The 26,706-nt window shown below is 36.2% G+C and overlaps 1 protein-coding gene across 6 annotated transcripts in view; it reads right to left on the reverse strand.

The window, feature by feature from the left end:
* The window catches only part of OPHN1 (oligophrenin 1), a 636,611-nt gene that overhangs the window by 294,067 nt on the left and 315,838 nt on the right, over positions 1-26,706 (reverse strand). For all 6 annotated transcript variants that reach the window (XM_043570205.1, XM_043570202.1, XM_043570207.1 and 3 more), the window contains exon 6: positions 4,833-4,934. In XM_043570205.1, coding sequence (XP_043426140.1) covers positions 4,833-4,934 — 102 coding nt within the window. The remainder of the gene's footprint in view (positions 1-4,832; positions 4,935-26,706) is intronic.

A 26,706-nucleotide genomic window follows, 5' to 3' on the forward strand; every position in this document is an offset into this window, starting at 1 on the left:
ATTTGTTGTGAAGAGCACTGGGTGTTATATGTAACTGATGAATCACTAAATTCTACTCCTGAAACTAATATTATACTGTATGTTAGCTAACTAGAACTTAAATAAAAACTTAAAACAATACAAATTCCAAGTTAAAATTTTATTTTTTACTCCTAGAAAGTTGAAATAAATATCTTTTACCCCAAGGGGCATAAAGGAGGTATGGGGGGGGGGGATAAAACAAACAAAGAAGTAGTAGGGTATCTTTTTTTTTTTACATTTATTCATTTTTGATTGACAGAGAGAGAGCAAAAGTTGGGGGTTGGGGCGGCAGAGACAGAAGGAGACACAGAATCCAAAGCAGGCTCCAGGCTCTGAGCTGTCAGCACAGAGCCTGACACGGGGCTCCAACTCACAAACTGCAAGATCATGACCTGAGACGAAGTCGGATGCTTAACTGACTGAGCCACCCAGGTGCCCCTAGTAGGGTATCTTTTAAATTTTTTTTTTCAACGTTTATTTATTTTTGGGACAGAGAGAGACAGAGCATGAACGGGGGAGGGGCAGAGAGAGAGGGAGACACAGAATCGGAAACAGGCTCCAGGCTCCGAGCCATCAGCCCAGAGCCCGACGCGGGGCTCAAACTCACGGACCGCGAGATCGTGACCTGGCTGAAGTCGGACGCTTAACCGACTGCGCCACCCAGGTGCCCCGGGTATCTTTTAAAAAAATAAAAATAAAATAGACAAACAGCTCTTAAAATGAAACGATAATAATCCAATTAAAAATGGCAAAATATATGAACAGATACCTTACCAAAAGAGATATACAGATGGCAAAAATGCATATGAAAAGATGTTCAACATAATATGTCATTACAGAAACGAGGATTACAATGAGAAATCACTACATACCTATTAGAATGGCTAAAATCCAAAACACAGACAACACCAAATGCTGACAAAGAGAGCAACAAGAGCAATAAGAACTTTCATTCATTGATGATAGAAATAAAAAAATGTAGTCACTTTGAAAGACAATATGGAAGTTTCTATAAAAAACTGTAAAAAACTGAATATACTTTTACCATACAATCCAGAAATTGTGCTTTTTGGTATTTACCAACATTATTTGCAAAGTTATGTACACAAAAACCTGCATTCAAATATTTACATAAGCTTTATTAATAATTCACAAAGTTGAGAGTAAGCCAAGATATCCTTCAATAGGTGAAAAGATAAACTGTGGTAAATACACACAATGGAGTATTATTCAGCACTAAAAATAAGCGAGTTATAAAGTCATGAAAAGACACAGAAGAACCTTAAATGAATACTGCTAAATTAAATAAGCCAAAATGAAACTGCTACATGCTGTATAATTCCAACAATAAAACATTCTGGAATAGGCAAAATATGGAAACCATAAGAAGATCAACAGTTACTAGTAGTTTGGGGGGTGTGGCTGGAGAGAGGGATGAACAGGTGGTGCCCACACATATTTTGGGCAGTGACATATTTTCTGCATGATAGTGTAATGATGCATTTATGTCATTATACATTTGTCAAAACCCCCAGATGTATAATGCGTTGGCTCATCATTCATGCAAATGTTAATAGTAGGGGGAACTGTATGCTGCAAATTAGGGATATATGAGAACTCCGTACTTATAATTCATCTTTTCTGTAAACCTATAACTGCTCTAAAAATAAAGTCTCTTAATATTAAAAAAGTGACCCAAGGTCCCCCAGATTATTATTTTTTAATTTTTTTAATGTTTATTTATTTTTTTAATATGAAATTTATTGTCAAATTGGTTTCCATACAACCTCAGATTATTTTTAATTGAAGAAGTTCAAAGGCTGTATCCTTGCTCTTTAGTAAAGTCACCAGGGACCTCTACATACAGCAATCAAACTACTAGAACATTCCAGAAGCTTTCATTGTAAAAGTTTCCAAAAGAACAAAGTTTGGACTGTGCCAAGGGTCCCAACCCCCTAGAGAATTGGTAATTCACTAGAAGGACTCAAAGGACTCCAGCATAAAGTCATACTCATGGCTAAGATTTATTTTAGTGGAAGGATATAAAGCAAAATCAGCATAGGGAAAAATACATGGGATGAAGTGTAGAAGAAACTAGGTGAAAGCTTCCAAGAGTGTTCCTTTAGTACAGTCACAAAATACACAGTTAATTCCTTCAGCAACAAGTTATAACAACACATGTGCAATATGGTCTACCAGGGAAGCTATTTAGACTCAGTGCCCTAGGTTTTTATTAGTGCCTGTACACAGGTACTGGCTGCTGAGCATATACCAAGACTCCAGACTCCCAGAAGAAAATGAGACATTTAACATAAACCATATTGTTTGTACAGGCAGTCTAGGCACAGTGAGTCATTCTTACCATTTAGGAAAAATTTTATATCTGTGTAAGAAACTGCCCACTAGCCTAGTTCCCAGATACCAGCCAAGAGTTAATCTTATAGTCAGATTTTCCTAATCAAAGTAGACTCAGGCCTTTTATGTTAACTCTCTTCTACCTAGGAACCCAAAACAGAATAGATGGAAAAGGAAGAAAACAAAGGTATGCAGAAGAAAAAATGACAGAAGACCCCAGACTAGTACTTCATTCCAGTTTATGGAAGAAAAGTAGTCCTTCACTTTTTCAATACTAACTCTATCCACCACTGAGGCTCTGATTTATCACCTTGAAGCACCTTACATGATGTAATGGACACTCACCAAATCACATATCAGCTTTGCCACAATCTATATAACCTTGGACAAGATGATTTCTAAGAAATTTCACAGCTCATGTCTATGACCTTATTCAATTGAATATCTTTTTATACTTGAATCTACAATATATCTATCTTTTACTTGATCTATTATCCAACACACAGATCCATTCTTCCATTAAAAGCAGTTTTAATCAGTTAATTCCTTTCCTCCCTTCTCCAGGGCCACCCTTGTGACTTAGACCTTTTCCTCTAGATCATTGTAATACTTTCCTAAACTGGTTTTTGTTTGTTTCTCGGTCTCTCCCAGGTCTAATTCATCTTATAACCTCATACAGTTTAAGATTTCTAAATCAGAATTCCACTCATATTGCTTATACAACCAAAAGGTCTTGTTAATCTCCCCAGAGCCAATAGAATTCAATACAAACTCCTGAGCCTATCACTCCATAATATAGCCTGAACTTTCCTGATCATATTTTGTCTTTCACTACTCTGCAATAGTAATGAAAATTCTGGTCATACTATTTCCCAAACGTACTCCATGTTTTCCATTCTTGGGGCCATTGCCCTCCATGTGAAAGGTCCATTTCTCCATTTCTATCTGTCAAAGACTTCACTTTTTGTTGAATGACCACCTCAAATTGAATGGGCCCCATTATTTTACAAAGGCAAATCTCCACATCCAAATGTAAGTTTTTTATTCTCCAAACACCTCCCCACCCCTATAAGGATACCACATACAGATACATGTTACAGTATGTAAAAAATGCTACTTGTTTAATTGTCATGTGTATTCTTATTTTAGCATTCCAATTATAAGCTATAGAAGGACAGGAAGTATGTCTCATTGTCTCTCTAGTCCTATTGAACCCAGCTTAATGCCTGGCATGTGGTATGCATTCATGGAATAGTGATTTATTTGAACTAAAGTCCCTGAAAGCCCATACAAAAAAAGTTAATGTTAGAATATCTTGGGGGAAAAAGGAGAAGATCTGCTCCTGATCTACCAAATACAGTACTAGTCTAACTTTATCCTCATGTGGATTTTGGAATCAAAAACAGAAATGAAAGGGACTCTGGAGATCATTGCATATCACTCCTCCTTTGAAAGAAAAAAAATATGTTATCCAAAGTCACACCATGAAAGACAAGAAATAACAAGTGTTGGCGATGATGTGAAGAAAAAGAAACCCTCATGTATTATTGGTGGGATGCAAACTGGTGCAGCCACTGTGAAAAGCAGCATGAATATTCCTAAAACAATTAAAAATAGAATTACCACATGACCCAGTAATTCTACTACTGGGTATTTAGGCAAAGAAAATGATAACACTAATTCAAAAAGATACATGCACCCCTATCATAGTTGCAGTATTATTTTCAATAGCTAAGATAAGGAAGAAACCTAAGTATTCATTGATAGATGAATGGATAAGGAAGACGTGGATTTTGGTATAATATGCAGCCATGAAAAAGGATTACATCTTGCCCTTTGTGACAATATGGATAGCTCTGGAAGGTATTGTGCTAAGTGAAATAAGTCAAACTGAGAGAAATTAATACCATATAATTTTAGTCATATGTGTAATCTAAGAAACAAAACATGAGTAAACAAAAAAAATAAGACCTATAAATAAAGAGAACAAACTGATGGTTTTCAAAGTAAAGGAGGGTGAGAAGGATGGACAAATTGGGTGAAGGGGAGTTGAAGAGATAGAATTCTACTTATGGCATGAATAAGTCACAGGAATAAAAGGCAGAGCATAAGGAATATAGTCAGTGATACTATAACAGTGTTGTATGGTTACATTTTATTTTCTCAAACTTACATGTTATTGTTTACATAAAAATTATTTATATATTAAATTATTTATTCTAAAGTCCAAAAAGCAAATGAACAACAACAAAAAAGTCACACAGTTAGTGAGTGGAGGAGCTAGTTTGGGAACTCAAGACTCCTCAGTCCCAGGCAAAAGGTTTTAACTGTAAGACTACTATTATAGTGGTTCCCTGCTGAGGCAGGGTATTAAGGAAAACCTTGTAATAGGAAGATACCAATGTTAACAAGGCATATCTGGCAGCAGAAGGTAGGAACAGGCTTTTTGAACATACCTCTTGTAACTGAGATTCTTTCTTTTTGGAAGACAGATGTAAGTGCCGATCCAGCAAGGAATAAAATCTTTCACCATCCTTTTCAAATTTCTTTTTCCGTTCCTAGATGTGGGAGAGAAAGCACAGATTAAGATGTCTATAGTTTTTAATTCACTCTGCTCAGAACTGAGAATGAAGGATGCAGTGTCACATTCTCCATATTTCTAGTCTCTGGAAAGAACAAATAAACAGAAAATTTACTTTTGCATTGGTCTCAGCAGTTTCGATTACCTCAAATATAACCCTAAACCATTCCACCTAAACACAGGGCAGTTCCTATTGGTACATTGAATGGCCCTGGGAGCTGCTGCTCAGAAAATGGCACTTAAAATGGCTCTGTACAGTTGTTACTTTTTCTTCCTTCCAATATCTTTCTTTTTTTATGTGCACTAACTACTCATTCATTTTTTTAAAAATAGAAATAAGGAACAATGGTGAACTAAATATATGCCTTTAAAAGTCATATACAATGCATTTAGATAGCCTAATAAGCAAAACATTTCCAAGGCAATAGGAACCTTGGACTGCTTCTGTAAATTATGAATTCTTTGGTATTGTTTAAATATTTTACTACTGCATGTTAAAAGATGATGTTTAAAATGAGGAAACAATCCTGGAAAGTGTGGCTTGGAAAGCAAGAGTCAAAAACTCTACAGGAGGATGCGCCTGGGTGGCTGTGGGGGGCCGAGCCCCGGCGCCAGGCTGAGACCGGGTTGAGCAATGTTCCCCGTTGACTCAAGCCAACCCGGTGGTTCCCCCTCCCATTCCCCCACTTTCAAGGGCATACGAAAGCCTTGTCAAGGCTGAGAAAGTTAATTCCTGAAGCCTGTGGTCTGCAGGTGTTGGCAGTAATGCTACCTCCCTTTTTCTACCCCAAGTCAGATAGAAACAAACATGGGAACTGTGTTTTGCTAGCAATCTATCAACAAGGTCTTGTGACCCGTTCACAAGGTTCACAAGGTATACAGAACTAAATGTTTTGGCTGGCAGTGATCATGTGAAACCTGTTTATTCTTAGAATGACCTGATCCATAAGAGTCTTATATTATAAAAGATTGTGTACAGCAACAATAAAGCCGTCACTTGGGCCATCAGCCCAGGGGACCCTCCTGTTCCCAAACTTTCTCTTCTCTCTTTTTTCTTGCATTCCCCTACCCTCAGGACCCTGACCTCGGTGATTGTCGCGCCGGTCGCGACAGGTGGCTCAGTAAATTAAGTGCCTAACTCTTGATTTCAGCTCAGGTCGTGATCTCATGGTGTCATGAGGTCAAGCCCTGTGACAGACTCTTCAGTGCTGGACATGGAGCCTGATTAAGATTCTCTCTCCCTCTCTCTCTGCCTCTCCTCTGCTTGCATTCTAGTCCTCTCTATCTCTCTCTCTCAGAATAAAAGTATGAAATTTAATTAAGCTCTCTGCCTCAATACAACTTAATTAAGCTCTCTGCCTCAGCACAACTGGAAGTCACACAGCCCCAAAGGAGCACTAACAATGTCCATTTGTCACATACTAATGCTGACACTCTGCAATCCTCTGAACATCATGCTGGGAAATTCATGGAAACAGCTTGTACTGTGTCATGGTAAATCCAAATTCACTGAGCATCTACAGTGTGCCAGTTACTAGAAGAGGCACAGCAAGGGACACACAGGAAAAATAGAAAAAAAAAAAACCTCATCCATGATTGATTTCTAGAGGCAATCTGTTCCTGGGCAAGAAGCTTAGACCGGTTGTGACCTCTGACCTGTAAGAAACGTGCTTTTTTCCAAAGGTAAAGAAGCAGAGAGGAAGCTAACATTAACTGAGGCTTACAATAGGCCAGGAAGTATGCTATATACTTATAATCCGTTATTTCATTTAGTCTTCACAACCCTGAGTAGTAGATATTGTAAAGGAACTTAAGGATCAAAAAGAAGAATTAACTTATCCAAAGTCATATAATATACAGATATACTTGATTTATTACATACAGTCTAATAAAGCCCAGATGATCATGAGAGGAATTGCACTCAGGAGGCCTGTAAATAACCAGGAAACAAGTAGGTCTACAGCCCTAGCCCAAACTCAGATACCAAATCACAATAGAAATATTCACACAAAACATATAGGTAGGACAAACTGTACCTCCAGCTGGTAAGTCTATTTAAAGTAGCAATTGTTGGGGCGCCTGGGTGGCGCAGTCGGTTAAGCGTCCGACTTCAGCCAGGTCACGATCTCGCGCTCCGTGAGTTCGAGCCCCGCGTCAGGCTCTGGGCTGATGGCTCGAGCCTGGAGCCTGTTTCCGATTCTGTGTCTCCCTCTCTCTCTGCCCCTCCCCCGTTCATGCTCTGTCTCTCTCTGTCCCAAAAATAAATAAACGTTGAAAAAAAAATTTTTTTAAGTAGCAATTGTTTGAAGAGAGCATTAGATCCAGAAAATTTCAGTGACTTCTCCAGGAAAAGATAAAGTTCTGTTGGTCATTTACCCCTCCAATTCCATTTTTAAAATAAAAACTATGAAATATAATTCATATATCATAAAATTTACCCTTTTAAAGTAGACAATTCAGTGGTTTTTAATATATCTACAAAGATGTATATCCATCATTGCTGTTTTATTCCAGATTATTTCCGTCACCTAAGAAAAATCCTATAACTGTTAGCAGTCATTTCCCCCTTCTCCCAAATCTGCCCCCCAAGAAGCCACAATTTTTTTTCTCTCTATGGGTTTGTATATTCTATAGATTTCATATAACTGGAAGCATGCAATATGTGACCATTTGTGACTGTCTTCTTACACTTAGCATAATGTTTTCAAGGTTTATCCATGTTGTAACATGCATCAGTACTTCATTCTTTTTTCATGGCTGTATAATGTTTGACTGTATGGATACACCACATTTTCTCTATAAATTCATCAGTTGATGGACATTTGAGTGACTTCCATTTCCTTGGCTGTTATGAATAGTGCTGCTCTGAACATTTATGTACAAAATTTTCTGCAGTCATGTTTTCAACTCTTTTAGGAATACACACACACACACACACACACACACACATATGCAGTGGACTTGCTGAGTCATATGGCAACTCTATGTTTAACTTGCTCAGAAACTGCCAAACTGTTTTCCAAAGCAGTTGTATCATTTTACATTGTCAACAGCAATGAGTGAGAGTTACAATTTCTACACATCCTCACCAACACTTACTTATCTTTTTGATTATAAACAACCTTGTGGGTGTTAATTTGCATTCACTGTGGTTTGACTTGCACTTCTCAAATGATTAATGATGTTTTTTCATGTATCTGTCGGCCCTTTGTGTATATTTGTATATATATTTTTGAGTTAAAAATTTATTGTATAATTCTGAATACTAGCTATGCTGTATTTTCTCCCATTCCTTGGATTGTTTTGGCACTTTGTTGATAGTGTCCTTTGAAGCATGAACATTTTTAATTTTGTTAAGTCTAATCAGTCTATTTCCTTTGATTTCTTGTGTTTTTGCTGTCATATCTCAGAAAATGTTGCCTGATCTAAGGTCATGAAGATTTATACCTATGTTTTCTTCCAAGAGCTTTATATTTTTTGGTTTTTATTTTTGAATATGGTGTAATATAGGGCTCCAACTTCATTCTTCTTCATATGGATGTCCAGTAGTCCCAGAAACATTTCTTCTTTCCCTATTGAATTGTTTTGGCATTCTCACAAAATATCGATTAGCTATAAATGTATAAATTTATTTCTGGACTCTCAATTCTATTATATTAATCTATATGTCTGTCTTCTTCATTACCACACTCTCTTGATTATTATAACTTTGAAGTAAATTATGAAATTAAAGACTATGAGTCTTTTTTTCAATATTTCTTTTTCTATCTTGGTCTTCTATGTGGACTTTAGGATCACCTCATCAATCTGTTGAAAATGGCCAGCTGAAATTTTGGTACAGATGGCACTAAATCTGTAGATCAATTCTGTGACTATTATCATCAATAATATGAAGTCTTATAATTCATGTACATAAGATGTGTTTCCATTTATCCTTCTATTTATTTAGATCTTCTTTAACTTATTCCATTAATGTTTTGTACTTTTCAATGTACAAGTGTTGGACTTTTTTTTCTTCTAATTTACAACTAAGGAGTTCCTGGATGGCTCAGTCAGAGGAGCAAGTGACTCTTGATCTCAGGGTCATGAGTTCGGGCCCCATGTTGGGGGTAGAGATTACTTAAATAAATAAAATGCTTTTAAAATTTAAACCTAAGTGCTTTAATCTTTTGATACTATTATAAATGGGAATTTCTTAATTTAATCTTGGGACACCTGGGTGGCTGAGTTGGTTCAGCATCTGACTCTTGATTTTGGCTCAGGTCACGACCTCATGGTTCATGAGATTGAGCCCCATGTCACGTTCTGTGCTAAAAATGTGGAGCCTGATTGGGATTCTACCTCTCCCTCTCTCTCTCTGCCCCTCTTTTCCTCCCTTTCTCTCTTCTTCTCTCTCTCTCTCAAAATAAATAATTAAATATCAAAAAAGGAAATACAATTTATCATCAGCCATTATACCATGGCTCAAGTCCAAGCCCATGCCTACCATAGGTTATTCCATAGATAACATGAACTAAGTAATTCATGAGCATAGGTAGGATCCAACCCTTAAATATGCATTAACTAGATATGGGTTAGCTGTTTTCAGCATAGCCAGAAAGCAGTATAATGTGTTCCCTATAATCTCCTCAACCAGAAAATAGCTATTTGATTTCCCACATATTAGCCTTCCTCTCACCTCTCTTGACTTGTGGAGTCTTGAGTAATCCTCTTTGCCATCCTTAGCTTTGCTGGACAAAGCTGAAAGCCAAACCCACAACTAATGACCCCAACATGATAAGCTGAACCCACACAGAATCAGACACTGAATAGAGAAAATAGACCCAGGAAACTTTACATTTGACTTTACATTACACTCATAATGCTCAAGTGATCACTTAAAAAGCATTCATGTGTAAGACTTTTAAAACTTCATTTATTCACATGATCATTTAGTTCCATGCAGTAAATTAAGAAATGCAGCTATCCCCAGTCACCTTTCTTCTATTTCCCCTTCTCCAGAAATAAACTTTTTCATCTCTAAGCCAATTATTCTAGTATTTGCTTTAACATTTCTAATATCTCAAAACAAAGGTTTACATTGCTATCACTAATTCTTTTTTTTTCAACGTTTTTATTTTATTTTTGGGACAAAGAGAGACAGAGCATGAACGGGGGAGGGGCAGAGAGAGAGGGAGACACAGAATCGGAAACAGGCTCCAGGCTCCGAGCCATCAGCCCAGAGCCTGACGCGGGGCTCGAACTCACGGACCGCAAGATCGTGACCTGGCTGAAGTCGGACGCTTAACCGACTGCGCCACCCAGGCGCCCTGCTATCACTAATTCTTAAGTTTTGTGCATTATCTATTAACTTCCAAAAAAAGATGAGGATTTAGCCTTTTCCTCTCCCTGTCTCATTATCACCACCATCTCTTTTGTCCCCCAACCCAAACTCATGTCCTGATACTCCTATTAAACTTATATCGCAATTTTGCTTTGATTCATATTCAATAATTAAATTATTATGACCATCTAAATATTAATTATAGATTAAACATGTAATACAATATTATTAATGTTATTTTCCTGTACAACTAGATAACTATCAAATCATCTTAAATGCCCTAGAAATTGGTATAAAGATGGACAGAACAAACTCCACAATTAAAAACAGAGAAGAGGCCACATGAAAGAAGGTAGAAAGAATGGAGATGTGGTTTGGGACAGAAACAGATCACAGCTGCTGCAGTCCAAGAGAAGGGTGAGAGACAGACTAGCAAATAAGGAAGCTCACAGGAAAAATGTATCCCTATAGCAATAGGCTTAGAAAACAAGAGGGGCCAAATTTCTTGCATTCTTACAACCAGCGAACCTTGAAGCCTGGAGTTTTAAAAGTCGGCAGGCTTGTCTGGGATAGAGCCCAGAAGGCATTGTTCTGCTCATGGAGAGAAGACAAGAAAACAACATAAGAATAAACAGCATGAAAACAGCAATCTGAAGACTTTGGGGCACACGGTGGGGGAGGTTATTTGTTCATCTTGGAGCACACCACAGAGAGACAGCATCCCAGGAGAGAACCCTCTGGGAACAAAGGAACTGGCCAGTACCATTTCGATGCCTTGCACCTCAGCATAGGCACAGGGCCATATGCAGGAACCAGTGCAGCACCAATACTCCCTACCTCATATGCTTACACCAAGCTCCCAAACTCTGGTAGAACCACTGTTCCCAGTGATGCTTACCTCAGTCCCAATGTTTTGGGACCTGCCCCCTGGAGGGTGGCCCAAATTCCTGCTCAAACCATGTCTTCCAACACGGGAGTTTAGCAGAGCTTCAGTTCCATGAGTGGGGGTGACAGATCTCATTTCACAATCAGACCAGAGCACACCTAGTTAAAATGTACTACATTCAGGCCAGGGACTACATACTGCATGCATCAGGCAAAGAAAGTCCCTACATACAACTGGCCTGAAGAATAAAGCAGACAGAACAAAACAGCAGAACACACGGAGAAAATATTAAAGACACTCCTAGAAGTGCCAGGCCCTAGGGAACGGGGGACACTACACAGTAGGGCACTACAGGACTTCTTCTTCATTAGGCCACTAACCTCAAGAATAAAAGATGTAGCTCACTTTCCTAACACAAAGAAACAGGCACAGAGACATAGAAAAAAGAGAAGACAGAGAAATTTATCCCAAATGAAAGAGGAAAAGGCCATTACTAGAAATGTAAAAAAAAAAGTTATAAATAACTTTATAACTATATAAAAATAACTTTATAACTATATAATATATAAATATTATATAAATAATATATGTTATAGATAATTTAAAGTAAAGATCATAAGAATAATCACTGCACTTCAGGAAAGAGTGGAAAACATGACTGATACTCTTAATAAGAAATAACATAGCAGAGATAAAAGGCTTACTAAACAAAATGAGACACATGATTGATAGAATCAACACCAGGCTGAAAGAAGCAGAGCAATGACATAATGACCTAGAAGACAGAATAATGGAAGGCAATTAAGCCTAACAAAAGAGAGAAAACAGAATTATGCAAAATGAGAAGAGACTTAAGGAACTCAGTGACTCCAGGAAATGTAAAAACATTTATGTTACGGGGGTACCAGAAGAAAATGAGATACAAAAGGGGGCAGAATATTTATTTGAAGAAATAATAGCTGAAAACCTTCCTAATCTGGGGAAAGAAACAGACATCCAGATTTCGGAGGCACAGAGAACTGCCATCAAAAATCAACAAAAGCAGATCCACATCAAGAAATATTCTAATTAAATTATAATAGTGATAAAGAACAAATTTTTGAAAGCAGCAAGACAAAAGAAGACAGTAACTTACAAGGAAAACCCCATAAGGCTATCATCAGCTTATTTTTCAGCAGAAACTTTCTAAGTCAGAAGGGAATGGCATGATATATTCAAAGTGATAAATGGGAAAAATCTGCAGCCAAGAATATTCTGTCCAGTAAAGCTATCATCCAGAAGATAAGGAAAGATAAAGTCTCCCAGAGAAACAAAAACTAAAGGAGTTCATGGTCACTACACCAATTCTGCAAGAAATATTAAAGGTAACTCCTTGAATAGAAGAGAGGCCAAAACTGACAGTATAAAGATAGGAAACATAAAAGCAGTAAAAATGACTTTCTATTTTTAAAAAGTTCAAGGAAATCACAAAACAAAAGGATGTAATATGACAACATATACCTAAAATGTGGAGAGGGGAGGAGTAAAGAATAGGTTTAAATTTAACTGACCATCACATAATATAATTGCTATATGAAGAAGAGCTTATAAACAAACCTAATGGTAACCATATATCAAAATCGACTGATACATGTGCAAAGAATAAGGAGAAATAAGTCTAAATATAAAACTAAGGAAAATCAGCAAATCATAAATGAAAGGTAATAAAGGATTAGAGGAAAGCTTTAGAAACAAGCACAAAATAATAAAATGACAATAAATGCACATTGATCAATAATTACTTTGAATGTAGATGGACTTAAATGCTCGAACAAAAGACACAGGTGACAGCATGGATTAAAAAAAGAGAGACCCATCCATATGCTGCCCTCAAGAGACTCACTTTAGACCTAAAGATGCCATCAGAGTGAAAGTGAGGGGATGGAGAAACATCCATCATGCAAATGGAAGTCAAAAGAAAGCCAGGGTGGCAAGAATTGTACCAGACAAAATAGACTCTAAAACAAAGACTATAAAGGAGGAGTTAAGATAGTTGAGAAGTAGGGGGATCCTAGGCTTTGCTCATCCCTCAAACACAGCTGTATTGAGGTCAGATCACTTGGAACACCCAGGATATCTATCTGCAGAGTGGCAGAAGGATCTCCACAGTTGGAGGGAGACAGTGTTGCAGGTGCAAGGTGCATGAAGTGAATCAGGGGAGAAAAAAATGGCAGTGCCATGGAGGGGAGGCAATGTTTTCTCTGGAGAGACAAAAGGGACAGAGAGAGAGGGGTTGATAAAGTGGAGCATCAAGTTCACACAAGAGGAAAACCTCTTGAGACCAGGGACAGGGGCGTGAGAAGTAGTAAGAGGAAAACCTCTTGAGACCATGGACAGCGGCATGAGAAGTATTGAGTGTTGTGGCTTTTCTTTGTTTGTATGTTTGTTTGTTTGAAAATAGCATTTGGAGCTCAAACTCTGAGGCTATGGAAGTATGCAACTTTCTCTAAAGTGGAGCTGTAGCACAAGCTGGGGAGGAGGGAGATGACCCCAAATTGCATAACAGGGTGTAGGGATCTCCATGGCGCATAGAGAGAGAATATTCCCCTTCCTGGAGTGCTTTTCAAAGAGGGTATATTACCTCCCCAAGGACAAAACACCCTACAGGCAACAGAAAAAAAGGACTTTCATCAGTAAAGGACATAGGTGCACCCAAAGGGAATATAACCTTTGCTGCTATCAGTGGCATTACGCTTTAGATTCCTTAAATTCCACAGACTGCACAGGTATGGGACTGTTTTTCAGGGCAAAGGATTACAGACACAACATGGAGAGGCTCTACTCCAGAGTAGGGGTGGGCGTGGATCCCAGTAGCGCCACGTCCTTTAAGACTTTGGGTTTGGAATCCAAGCTGCATGCCAAAGAAAAAATGCAGGAGAGTTGTGGCACACAAAGAAGTGACTGCCCTCAATATTCTGTGAAGCCATCTGAACAGAGGAGGGGGGTCAGTGAGTTCCCCCATCTGGGGAAGAGAGATTGGAGTGGTGCCATTTTCCATCCAACAACACTGTAGGACTTTGGAGAGCAACATAGAAGCCCCCCAGGGGAGGCTGGAGGCACTGACACCAAACCCCACCATCTGTGCCTGGCAACTATTTATTTAGTGGAGCAGGACTGATTTTAAGCCAATGCAGCAAACCCCTTCTTCAGAAGGCCAGCACAGGCAGCACCAAGCACACGCCAAATGTACTGAAAATCTAGTGCTTCAAAATGACACCTGCAGTTCTGGTGGAAATAGGACTAGGCTTTTTTTCTTTCTTGTTTTTAAAATTTTTTTTCTTTCGGAATCAAGCTCATATTCCCTTGTTTGTTTGTTTTCCATTTTCTTTTCGCTGTGTTTGGAGCAGACTTTTTTATTTTGTCTTTTCTTCCTTTTTCTCCCTACCTTTTTCTTTGGAATCAGCCTTGTACTTTTTTTGAGTCTCTGTTTGGTTTTTATTGTTCCATTTTCTTTTCTCTTTTTTGGTATCAGGCTTCTCCCCCCTTTTTTGACAAACAAATCAAAGCACACCTAATTAAAGGTCCCAACACTAACCACTGCAAGCAAGGAGGAGCTCAGCAGATACTGACCAGTGAGAAAGAGCAGCCAAAACGCAACAGCACAGTACACACAGCATACACTAGAAACAGCTCCTCAAATGACAGGCCCTAGACAGTGTATAACCCCTTTATAATGTAGAAGTACAATCAGGTGTAGGAAACAATACAAGCTTTTAAAATACACAAAATACAGAAACTTATTCAAAATGACAAGATGGAGGAATTCTCCCCAAAAAGAAAGATCAAGAAGAAATCACCACTAGGGACTTGCTCAAAACAGGCAAGCAATATATCTGAACAAAAATTTGGAACAACAATCATAATACTATTACCTCTACTTGAAATAAGCATGGAAGACACCAGAGAAGCCCTTGCTGCAGAGATCAAAGGCTTAAAAACTATTCAGGCTAAAATAAAAAAATGGTATACTGAGATGCAAAACTGACTGGATACAGTGACAACAAGGATTGAAGAAGCAAAGTAGAGAATAAGAGAGAATTCTGAAAGCAGCTAGGGACAAAAGGTCCTCAATCTAGAAAACTAGACACATAGGGTTGGCAACAGACCTGTCCACTGAAACTTGGCAGGCCAGAAGCAAGTGGCAGGAAATATTCAAAATACTGAAGTGGAAAAATATGCAGCCAGGAATCCCTTATCCAGCAAGGCTGTCATTCAGAATAGAAGAGATACTTTCCCATAAAAACAAAACCTAAAGGAGTTTGTGACCACTAAACTGGCCCTGCAAAAAATTTTAAGGGGGAAGCTTTGAGTGAAGAGAAAAAAAAAGACCAAAGTAACAAAGACAGCAAAGGACCAGAGAACATCATGATAAACACCGACTTTGCAGGTAATGCAATGGCACTAAATTCATACCTTTCAATAATTACTCTGAATGTAAATAGACTAAATTCTCCAATCGAAACACATAGGGTATCAGAATGGATAAAACAAAATAAGATCCTTCTATATACTGCCTACAAGAGACTCATTTTAGACCAAAAGACACGTGCAGATTGAAAGTGAGGGGGCAGAGAACCATCTATCATGCTAATGGACATCAAAAGAAAGACAGCGTAGCCATACTTACATCAGACAAACTAGATTTAGAAAAAAGACTGCAACAAGAAATGAAGAAGGGCATGGTATAATAACTAAGGGGTCTATCCATCAAAAAGACATAACAATTGTAAATATTTATGCCCCCAATGTGACACCCCAAGTATATAAATCAATTAATAACAAATATAAAGAAATTAATTGACAATAAAACCATAACAGTAGGAGACTTTAACAACTCACTTACTTCAATAGACAGATCATCTAAGCAGAAAATCAACAAGGAAACAATGGCTTTGAATGACACGCTGGACCTGACGTTCTTAACAGATATATTCCATTTTATCCTCAAGCAGCAGAATACACATCCTTCTCGAGTGTACATGTAACATTCTCCAGAACAGATCACATATTGGGTCACAAATCAGCTCTCAACAGATACAAAAAGAAAGATCATATGATGCATATTTTCAAAACACAACATTATGAAACTTGAAATCAACAGGAAGAAAAAAAATTGGAAAGCCCTCAAATACATGGAGGTTAAAAAACATCCAACTAAAAAAAGAATGGGTTAACCAGGAAATTGTGGAAGGTAAAAAAACAAAAACAAAACAAAACAAAACAAAACAAAAAAACAAGGAAGCAAAGTGAAAACATGACAATCCAAACTTTTTGGGATGCAGCAAAGACAGTCCTAAGAGGAAAGTACATTGCAATTCAAGTGCAGGCTCTGTGGTGCAATGGGTAGCACATTGGACTTCTAATGTGAGTACATTGCAATTCAGGTGTGTCTCAAAAAGGAAGAATGGTCTCAAATACACAATGTAACCTTGCACCTAAAGGAACTAGAAAAGGAACAGCAAATAACAACTAAAGTCTGAAGAAGATAAATAATAAGATTAGAACAGAAATAAATAATATATATAAAAAAAAAACCCACAGTAGAATGGATCAATGAAACTAAATGCTTGTTCTTTGAAAGAATAACAAAATTGATAATACCCTTGCCAGACTTATCAAAAATAAAAGAGAAGGGACCCAAATAATAAAATCACAAATGAAAAAGGAAAGATCACAACCAACACCACAGAAATACAAATAATTATAAGAGAACACTATGAAAGATTATGGGCCAACAAACTATACAACCTGGAGGAAATGGACAAATTTCTAGAAATTCATGCACTACCAAACCTGAATCATGAAGAAATAGAAAATTTGAACAGACCCATAACCAGCAAAGAAACTGAACCATTTATCAAAAATCTCCCAACCAACAAGAGTCTTGGACCAGATGGCTTTCCAGGGGAATTCTACCAAACATTTAAAATACAGTTAATATCTATTCTTCTTAAACGGTTTCAAAAAATAGAAATGGAAGGAAAGCTTCCAAATGCATTCTGTGAAGGCAGCATTACCTTGATTCTAAAACCCAAGAAAGACCCCACTAAAGAGGAGAATTACAGGTCAATATCCCTGATGGACATGGATGCAAAAATTTTCAACAAAATACTAGCAAATCGAAGTCAACAGTACACTAAACGAATTATTAATGATGATCAAGTGAGATTTCCTGGACTACAGGGCTAGTTCATTATTTGCAAATGAATCAATGTGAGTCACCACATTAATAAAAAAATAAGAACCATATGATCCTCTCAATAGATATAGAAAAAGCATTTGACAAAATACAGCATCCTTTCTTGATAAAATCCCTCAAAAAAGTAGGGATAGAAGGAACATACCCCAATACCATAAAGGCTCTATATGAAAGACCCATAGCTAATATCATCATCAATGAGGAAAAACTGGGTGGGGGGTTCCTCTTAAGATCAGAAATACAACAGGGTTGTCCACTCTCACCACTGTTGTTCAACATAGTACTGGAAGTCTTAGCCTTAGCAATTAGACAGAAAGCAATTAAAAAGGCATCGAAATTTGTGAGGAAAACCTAAAACTTACACTCTTTGAAGATGACATGAAACTCTACATGGAAAACCCAAGACTCCACCAAAAAACTGCTAGAATTGATAAATTCATCAAAGTCACAAGATACAAAATCAATGTATATAAATCAACTGCATGTCTATACAATAGTAACTTTAGGATATGTGCTGTAGGGGCAGTTTTTTTCCAGGAACAAAAGTGGGGGTGGGTGACTTTTTTCTTTTCGTTCTTTCTTTTTTTTTTTTTTTACTTTACTTCTACCTAGCTGGCCCAGCATTAGAAAGCACAATTTCTGAAAATTTCCATCTATTTTGCTGGCATCACTTACCCTGCCCCAGAATTCTCCTGGAAACCCAACACACTCAACCTGCCTTCCCTGGCAGATGCACCTCCAAAGCTGCACCTCTGTAACACATCCTGTGGGCAAGTTTGCCTGGAACTGGCAATCCCTGAAAAGTTGCTCCTGACTCACCAAATCAGGCAGGTCGCCACAACCAAACCTGGGGTCCCCTCAAAGTGCCTCTCATGCTGCCACACCCAGCAGGTGGACTTGGCCACAAAAAACACTCCTGCAAAGAAGCTCCTGTTTTATCATACCACATGAGTGGCCTCCACTTGGAACCATGCCAACCCAAAACATTCCGATCATTTGGGGTGGGGAAACCCCACCCACCAGCATGCCTGCAACAGTCCTGGCCAGGCCATGCAGCTAGCTGCACCAGAGGGCTAACCCCACCCAAAATATGACATCAGCATCTACAGCTAAGGCTCTCAGCTAGCCTCATTGGAAGCCAACCCCACCCACCAATGCAACCATAGGCATAGTAGGAATTGCAGCCAGCCAGTTTGGGGGCCAGTCCTACACATAAGCACATCTACACTAAACATAATCCAACCACAAGAGAAAAGTGCATGAAGCCAAGAAAGGGAGCACCTCTGGAATTCCTGGTTCTTGTGACTGGGGGAAATTATATTTCTGTACTCCTCAGGACATGTTGTAAATATGTTCACTCCTTAAAGACTGGGAGATATAGTTGAACTACTTAATTCATAGAAATAAACACAGAGTCAGGAAAAATGGGGAGACAGAATAATATGTTCCAAAAAAAACAATACAAAACCTCAGAAAAAGAACTAAACGAAACAGGGATTAGCAATGAACCTAATAAAGAGGTCAAAATAATGGTCATAAAGATGTGAAGGGAACTCTAGAGAAGAAAGAATAAAACAGTGAGAACTTCAACAAAGAGGAAGAAATTATATAAGAAAAAAAGCAAATCAGAGCTGAAGAGTACAATAATTGAAATGAAAAAATATATATAGTTAACGGAATCTATAGCAGATTAGATGATGCAAAACAATACATCAGTAATCTGGAAGACAGGTTAGTAGAAGTCACCCAAATAGAATAGCAAAAAAAAAAAAAAATTAAAATAATGAGAATAGTTTAAGGGATTTCTGAGACAACTCTAAGTATAATGACATTTGCTTTCAGGGGTCTAAAAAGCAGAAGAGAGAAAAAAGTGGGGGAAGAAAGCATATTAGAAGAAATAGCTGCTGAAAATTTACCTAATCTGTAGAAGGAAACTGACGTCCAGGTCCAGGAATACAGAGAGCCCCAAACAAGATGAAGCCAAAGAGGTCCACATTAAGACACATTATAACTCCAATGTCAAAATTTAAAAAGAGAATCTCAAAAGCAGCAAAAAATTAACTAGTTATGTATAAGAGAACCCTCATAAGACCATCAGCTAAACTTCCAGCAGAAATTTTGCAGGACAGAAGGGAACGGCAGTGATAGATTTGAAGTGGAGAAAGCGGGGCACCTGGGTAGATCAGTCTCATGTGCACTGTGTCAGGCTCTGTGCTGACAGCATGGAGACTGCCTGGTATTTTCTCTCTTTCTCTCTCTGCCCCTCCCTCTCTCATGCTCACTCTTGCTCTCTCAAAATAAATAAACAACAACAAAAAAAGTGGAGAAAGGAAAAAAAAACCCTACAACCAAGAATATTCTACCCAGAAAGGTTGTCAGTTTAAATTCAAGGAAAACTAGTTTCCTAGACAAACAAAAGTTGTTAAAGGACTTCAACAACTTTAAACCAGCCTTACAAGAAATGTTAAAAAAAAAGACTTCTTTGAGTGGAAAAGAAAGGCTATTACTGGAAGTAATAAAATTATGGAAAAAAAAATCTCACTTGTAAAAGCAAACATGCCGGAAATGACAACCACTTACTTATAAGCTACTATGAAGGTCAAAATACAGAAGTAGAAAAATAAACTGTATCTACAATAATTAGTTCCCAGATATTCAAAATAAAGATTTAAAATATGGTTTCAAAAACAAAGTCTGGGATGGGGAGAAGGCAGTAAAACTTGGGTGCTTTTAGAATGCATTTAAACTTAAGCAACCATCAACATAAAATAGACTATTGTATACATAGATTGTTATATATAAACGTCATGGTAGCAAAAACCCAAAAATCTATAATACACACACACACACACACACACACACACACACACACAGAAAGGGATACAAACACAACATTAAAAATTTTAATAACAAAGGAAGAGAATAAGAGAAGAAAGGAACATAGAACTACAAAAACATCCAGAAAACACTTAACAAAATGGCAATAAGTACATACTGATTAATAATTATTTTAAATACAAATGGACTAAATATTCCAACCAAAAGACACAGGGTGGCTGAATGGATAAAAAAACAAGACCCATTTATAGGCTGCCTATAAGAGACTCACTTCAGACCTAAAGACACACAGACTGAAACTGAAGGAATGAAAAAAGGTCTTCCATGCAAATGCATACAAAATGAAAGCTGGTGTAGTTATACTCATATCAGAGAAAACTACACTTTAAAACATACTGATATTTGAATAAAAATGAAGAGCACTACATAGTGATAAATGGGTCAATTCAGCAAGATCTAACATTTATAAATACATATGCACCCCCAAATGGGCAGTAAATATATAGAGAGAATATTAACATAACTAAAGGGAGAGGTTGAGAGCAATACAATAATAATGAGGGATTTTAACATCTCACTTAAATCAATGCATATGTCATCCAGATAGAAACTCAATAAGGAAACATCAGTGTTACATAACACATTAGACCAGATGGACTAGCAGATGTATACAAAGAATTCCATCCAAAAACAACAGTATACACATTCTTTTGAAGTGCACATAGAACATTCTCCAGGATAGATCACATGTCAGGCACAAAACAAGTTTCAATTAATTTAAGAATATTGTAATCATATCAAGCAACTTTTATAACCATAATGGCATGATACCAGAAATTAATTACAAGGAAAAAACTGAAAGAAAAAACACGTGAAGGATAGACAACATGATACTAAACAATTGACCAATGAAGAAATTTTAAAAATGCCTTGAGGCAAATGAAAATGAAATCACAAAATTACAAAATCTAAGGGATACAACAAAAGCATGCCAAGAGGGAAGTTTATAGTGATACAAGTCTCTTTTAAGGAACAAGAAAAATCTCAAATAATCTAACCTTACACCTAAAAGAACTAAAAAAGGAAAAATAAACGAAGCCCAAAGTTAGCAGAAGGAAGGAAATAATAAAGCACAGAGTGAAAATAAATCAAATAGAATCTAAAAACACAACATAGAAGACCCATGGAGCTAAAAACTGGTTCATTAAAAAGATAAATGAAACTTATAGCTGGAATAATCAAGAAAAAAAGAAAGAGGACTCAAATAAATAAAACTAGAAATGAAAGAAGTTACAACTGACACCACAGAAATGCAAAAAATTAAAGAGACTAGTAGGAAAAATTATACACCAACAAATTGGACATCCTAGAAAAAAATGAATACATTCCTAGAAATATACATCTTCTAAGATGGACTCAAGAAGACATAGAAAATCTGAACAGACTTATTACTAGCAGTGAAATTGAATTAGTCATAAAAAAAAACTCCCAAAAAACAAAAGTCAAGAACCAGATGTCTTCACAGGTGAATTTTACCAAACATTTAATTAAGAGTAAATATTCTTCTCAGACTAAAAATAATAAAATTGAAAAGTCAAGAATGCTTTCAAGCTTATTCTATGGTGCCAACATTACCTTTACAACAAAACCAGATAGAGATGATAAAAAAAATTTAGAAACCAATTCCCTGGTAAACATAGATGCAAATAATATTGAATAAAATATTAGAAAACTGAATTCAACAACACATTACAATGATCATATACTATGACCAAGTGGGATTTATTTCCAGGATGCAAGGGTGGTTCAATATCTGCAAACTAATCAAGGTGATGCAAAACATTAAAAAAATGAAGGTTAAACATCATGTTGTCATCTTAATAGATGCAGAAAAAGCAATTGACAAAATTCAACATCTATTTATAATTAAAAACTTTTAACAAAGTGGCTCTAGAGGGAACACATCTCAACACAGTAAAGGTCATATATTACAAAGCCATAGCTAACATTGTATGCAATTTTAGAAAGTTGCAAAATTTTCCTCTATGATCAGGACCAAAACAAGGGTGATGTTCTCACCAGTTTTATTAAATATAGTATTGTAAGTTATAGCCACAGCAATTAGACAAGAAAAAGAAATAAAAGGCATCAAGACTGAAAAGAAGAAAAACTCACTATTTGCAGATGATATGATATTATATATAGAAAACCCTAAAGACTCTACAAAAAAAATTATTAGAATAAATGGAGTAAAGTTGAAAGATACAAAATTAATATACAGAAACCTGTTGCATTTCTATATACCAAAAATGAGTTAACAGAAAACAATCCCATTTACAATTGCCTAAAAAAACCCAGGAATAAATTTAACCAAGGAGGTAAAAGACCTATACCCTTAAAAGTATAAGGCACTGATAAAAGAAAGATATACTGTGGTCATGGATTGGAGGGATTAATATTGTTAAAATGTCCATACCACCTAAGGCAATCTACACATTTAATGCAATCCCTATTAAAATACACAAAGCATTTTTCACAGAACTAGAATAAACCTAAAACTTGTATAAAATCACACAAGATCCCAAATATCCAAAAATCTTAAAAAAGAAAGGCAAAACTGGAGGTATCACAATCCTACATTTCAAGATATACTACAAAGCTATAGTAATCAAAACACTACAGTACTCACACAAAACCAGGGATACAGATCATGGAACACAATAGAGACCCCAAAAATAAATCTGCACTTATATGGTCAATTAATCTATGGCAAAGGAGACAAAAATTTACAATGAGGAAAAGACTGTCTCGTCATAAAACGGTGTGGAGGACTACATGCAAAAACAAACAAAAAAGAAACTGGACTACTTTCTTACACCATATACAAAAATAAACTCAAAATGGATTAAATAAATATGAGACCCCAAACCATAAAATTATAAGGAAAACATAGATAGTATATTCTTAGGTATCAGTCTTAGCAATATGTGTTTTTGGATCTGTCTCCTCAGGTCAGGGTAATAAAAGCAGAAATAAACTATTGTGACTACAACAAACTAAAAAACTTTCACATAGTGAAGGAACTGTCTACAAACAAAAAGCAACCTACTGAATAGAAGAGGGTATTTGTAAATCACATATCTGATATAAAGGGCTAATATTCAAAATAAAGAATTCATAAAACTCTACCTAAAAAATAATCTGATTTAAAAGTGGGAAGTGGGCATAGACATTTTTCCAAATAAGAAATACAGATGGTCAAAAGACACATAAAAAGATGCTCAACATCACTAATCATCAGGGAAATGCAAGCCAAAACCACAATGAGATATCACTTCACACCAGTCAAAATGGCCTTTAATCAAAAAGAATAGAAATAACAAGTGTTGGCAAGGATGTAGAGGAAGAGGAATGCTTGTGCACAGTTGACGGGTGCAGCCATTGTGGAAAACATTATGGATTTTCCTCAAAAAATCAAAAATAGAACTGCAGTATGATCCAGCAACTCTTAGTATTTATCCAAAGAAAATAAAAACATTAATTCAAAAACATACATGTAGCCCTTTCTACATTACAGCATTATGTACAATAGCCAAGATATGGAAGCAACCCGTGTCTATTGACAAATGAGTGGATAACAAAGAAGTTTTACACACACACACACACACACACACACACACACACAGGAATATTACTCAGCCATAAGAAGAACAAAATATTAGCATTTGTGACATCATAATGTGCCTGGATGGTATTATGCTAAGTAAAGTAAGCCAGATACAGAAAGACAAACACTGTATGAATTCACTTATATGTGGAATCTGAAAAATAAAACAAATATAAACAAAACAAACAAACCAGAAACAGACTCATAAACACAAAGAACTGGTGATTGCCAGAGAGGAGGTGTTAGGGGAATGGGTAAAATAGGTGAAGGGTATTAAGAAGTACAAAACTTCACTTACAAAATAAATAAATCACATGCATGTAAAGTACAGTACAGTATAGACAATAAAGACAGTGATATGGTAATAATACTTTATTGTGATAGATGGTAACTAGACTTATTGTGGTGATAATTTCATAATGTATATAAATGCCAACTCACTATATTGTACATTGAAATTAATATAATATTGTATGCCAATTATACTTCAGTAAAATTATAAAATCAATGTAATATACCACATTAGTAAAATAAAGAAAAAACATTTTAATTGATGCAGAAAAGTCATCTGAAAAAATTCAAAACCCTCTGATAATAAAAAACATTCAGCATTTAGGAACAGAAGGGAATTTCCTCAACATAATGAAGGGCATTCATTAAAAATGCACAGGTAGCATCATACTAAATGTCAAAAGGCTGAAAGCTATCCCTTTAAGGTCAAGAAACAAGATAAGGATGCTTAGTTTCACAACTGCTATTCAACATTGTACTGGAAGAACTAAACAGGGCAATGAGGCAGGAAAAATAAATAAAATACACCTATATTGGAAGGGAAGAAGTGAAACTGTGTCTCTTCAAAAATGACATGATTGTATATATACAATTTTTTTAAAAAATCCACAGGAAAGCTACATGAGCTAATAAATGAATTCAGCAATGTTATAGGAGACATAATAAACACAAGAAAACCAGTTGTGTTTCTATACCCACCAACGCACAACGTGAAAAAGAAAACTAATGAAACAATTCCATTTCCAATAGTATCCAAAAGAATTACCTAGAAATAAATTTAACAAAGGAGTTGAAAGACTTTTCCACTTAAAGTTGTAAAATGTTGTGAAATAAATTGAAGAAGACCTAAATAGATTACAGACTAATTATTGTTAACATGACAGTACTACCAAAACTGATCCACAGATTACAGTAATCTCTATCAAAATCCAAACTTTTTTGAAGAAATGTAAAAACTGATCCTCACATTCATAGGAAATTGTAAGTAGCCCTGAATAGCTGAAATATTTTTGAAAAAGAACATAATTGGACTATGCAGTAATACAAACAGTGTGGTACTGGCATAGGATTATCATATGGAACAAATGAGAAGTAACAATCTAGAAATAAACTCAGACATCGGTGGCCAAATGATTTTTGACCAAGGGTATCAATATCATTCAATAGGGGAAGTAAATTATGTCTTCAATAAATGGTAGTGGGACAACTGGATTTCCATATGCCAAAGAATAAAATTGGATCCCTCATGTCATATACAAAAATTAACTCAAAATGGATCAATAGCCTAAATATTATACCTAACATCATAAAACTCTTGGGAAAAAACATAAAGGTAAATTTTCATAACCTTGGATATGGCAATGGATTATCAGATGTAACTCCAAAGTCATGAGCAACAAAAGAAAAATACAAACTAGATTTCACAAAACTTAAAAACTTCTGTGCATCAAAGGATATTGTCATGAAAGTAAAAAAACAATCTACAGAATGAAAAACTATATTTGCAAATTATACATCTGATAAGGATATAGTGTCTAGAATATATAAAGAACTCTCACAACTGAACACTCACACAAATCACTCAATTTTTAGAAAATATGGGCAAAAATATATAGGAAAAATTTGAATAAACTTTTCTCCATGTCTTCAGATATACAAATGACAATAAAGCCAAGAAAAGATACTCAATATCATTAGTCATTAAAAATGCAAATCAAAACCACAAGGTACTACTGCATACCTACTTGGATGGCTATAATAAAAAATATGGAAAATAACAAGTGTCAGCAAGGATGTGGAGAAATTGAAAACACTGTGCACTGCTGACAGGAATATAAAGTGTTACATTCACCTTTGAAAACATTTTGCCGTTTCCTTAAAAATTTAAACATACAATTCCTATGTGACCCAGCAATTCCCCTCCTAAGTATATATCCAAAAGAATTGAAAACAGGGACTCACACAGATACTTGGTTGCCATTCTTTATTAAAGAATCATTCACAATAGCCAAAAGCTGGAAACCATCCAAGCATTCAACAATGGATGAATGAATGAACAAAATGTGGTATATACATTGAATGTAATATTCAACTATAAAAATGAAATTCTGATACATGCTACAACATGGACGAACCCTGAAAACATCACACTAAGTGAAGTCAATCAGACACAAAAAGACAAGTATTGCATGACTCCACTTATATGAAGTATGTAGAATAGAAAAATTCATAGAGACAGAAAGTAGTTTAGAGTTTATTAGGAGCTGAGGAGAGGATAGAAAGGTGAACTATTGCTTAATGTCTACAGTTAGTATGTGGGATGATGAAAGGGCTTTAGAACAATGTAGTGGTGGTGGTTGCACATAACTTTCAATGTAATCAATAGCACTCAACTGTATAGTTAAAAATGATTAAAATAGCAAATTTTTTATAGATACATATTTCCTTTTAAATCACAATAAAAAAATAGTAGGTGCACGGATCAGACAGACCCGAACTCAAATTC

This window comes from Prionailurus bengalensis, chromosome X, assembly GCF_016509475.1.
Source record: "Prionailurus bengalensis isolate Pbe53 chromosome X, Fcat_Pben_1.1_paternal_pri, whole genome shotgun sequence".
Lineage (NCBI taxonomy): Eukaryota > Metazoa > Chordata > Mammalia > Carnivora > Felidae > Prionailurus > Prionailurus bengalensis.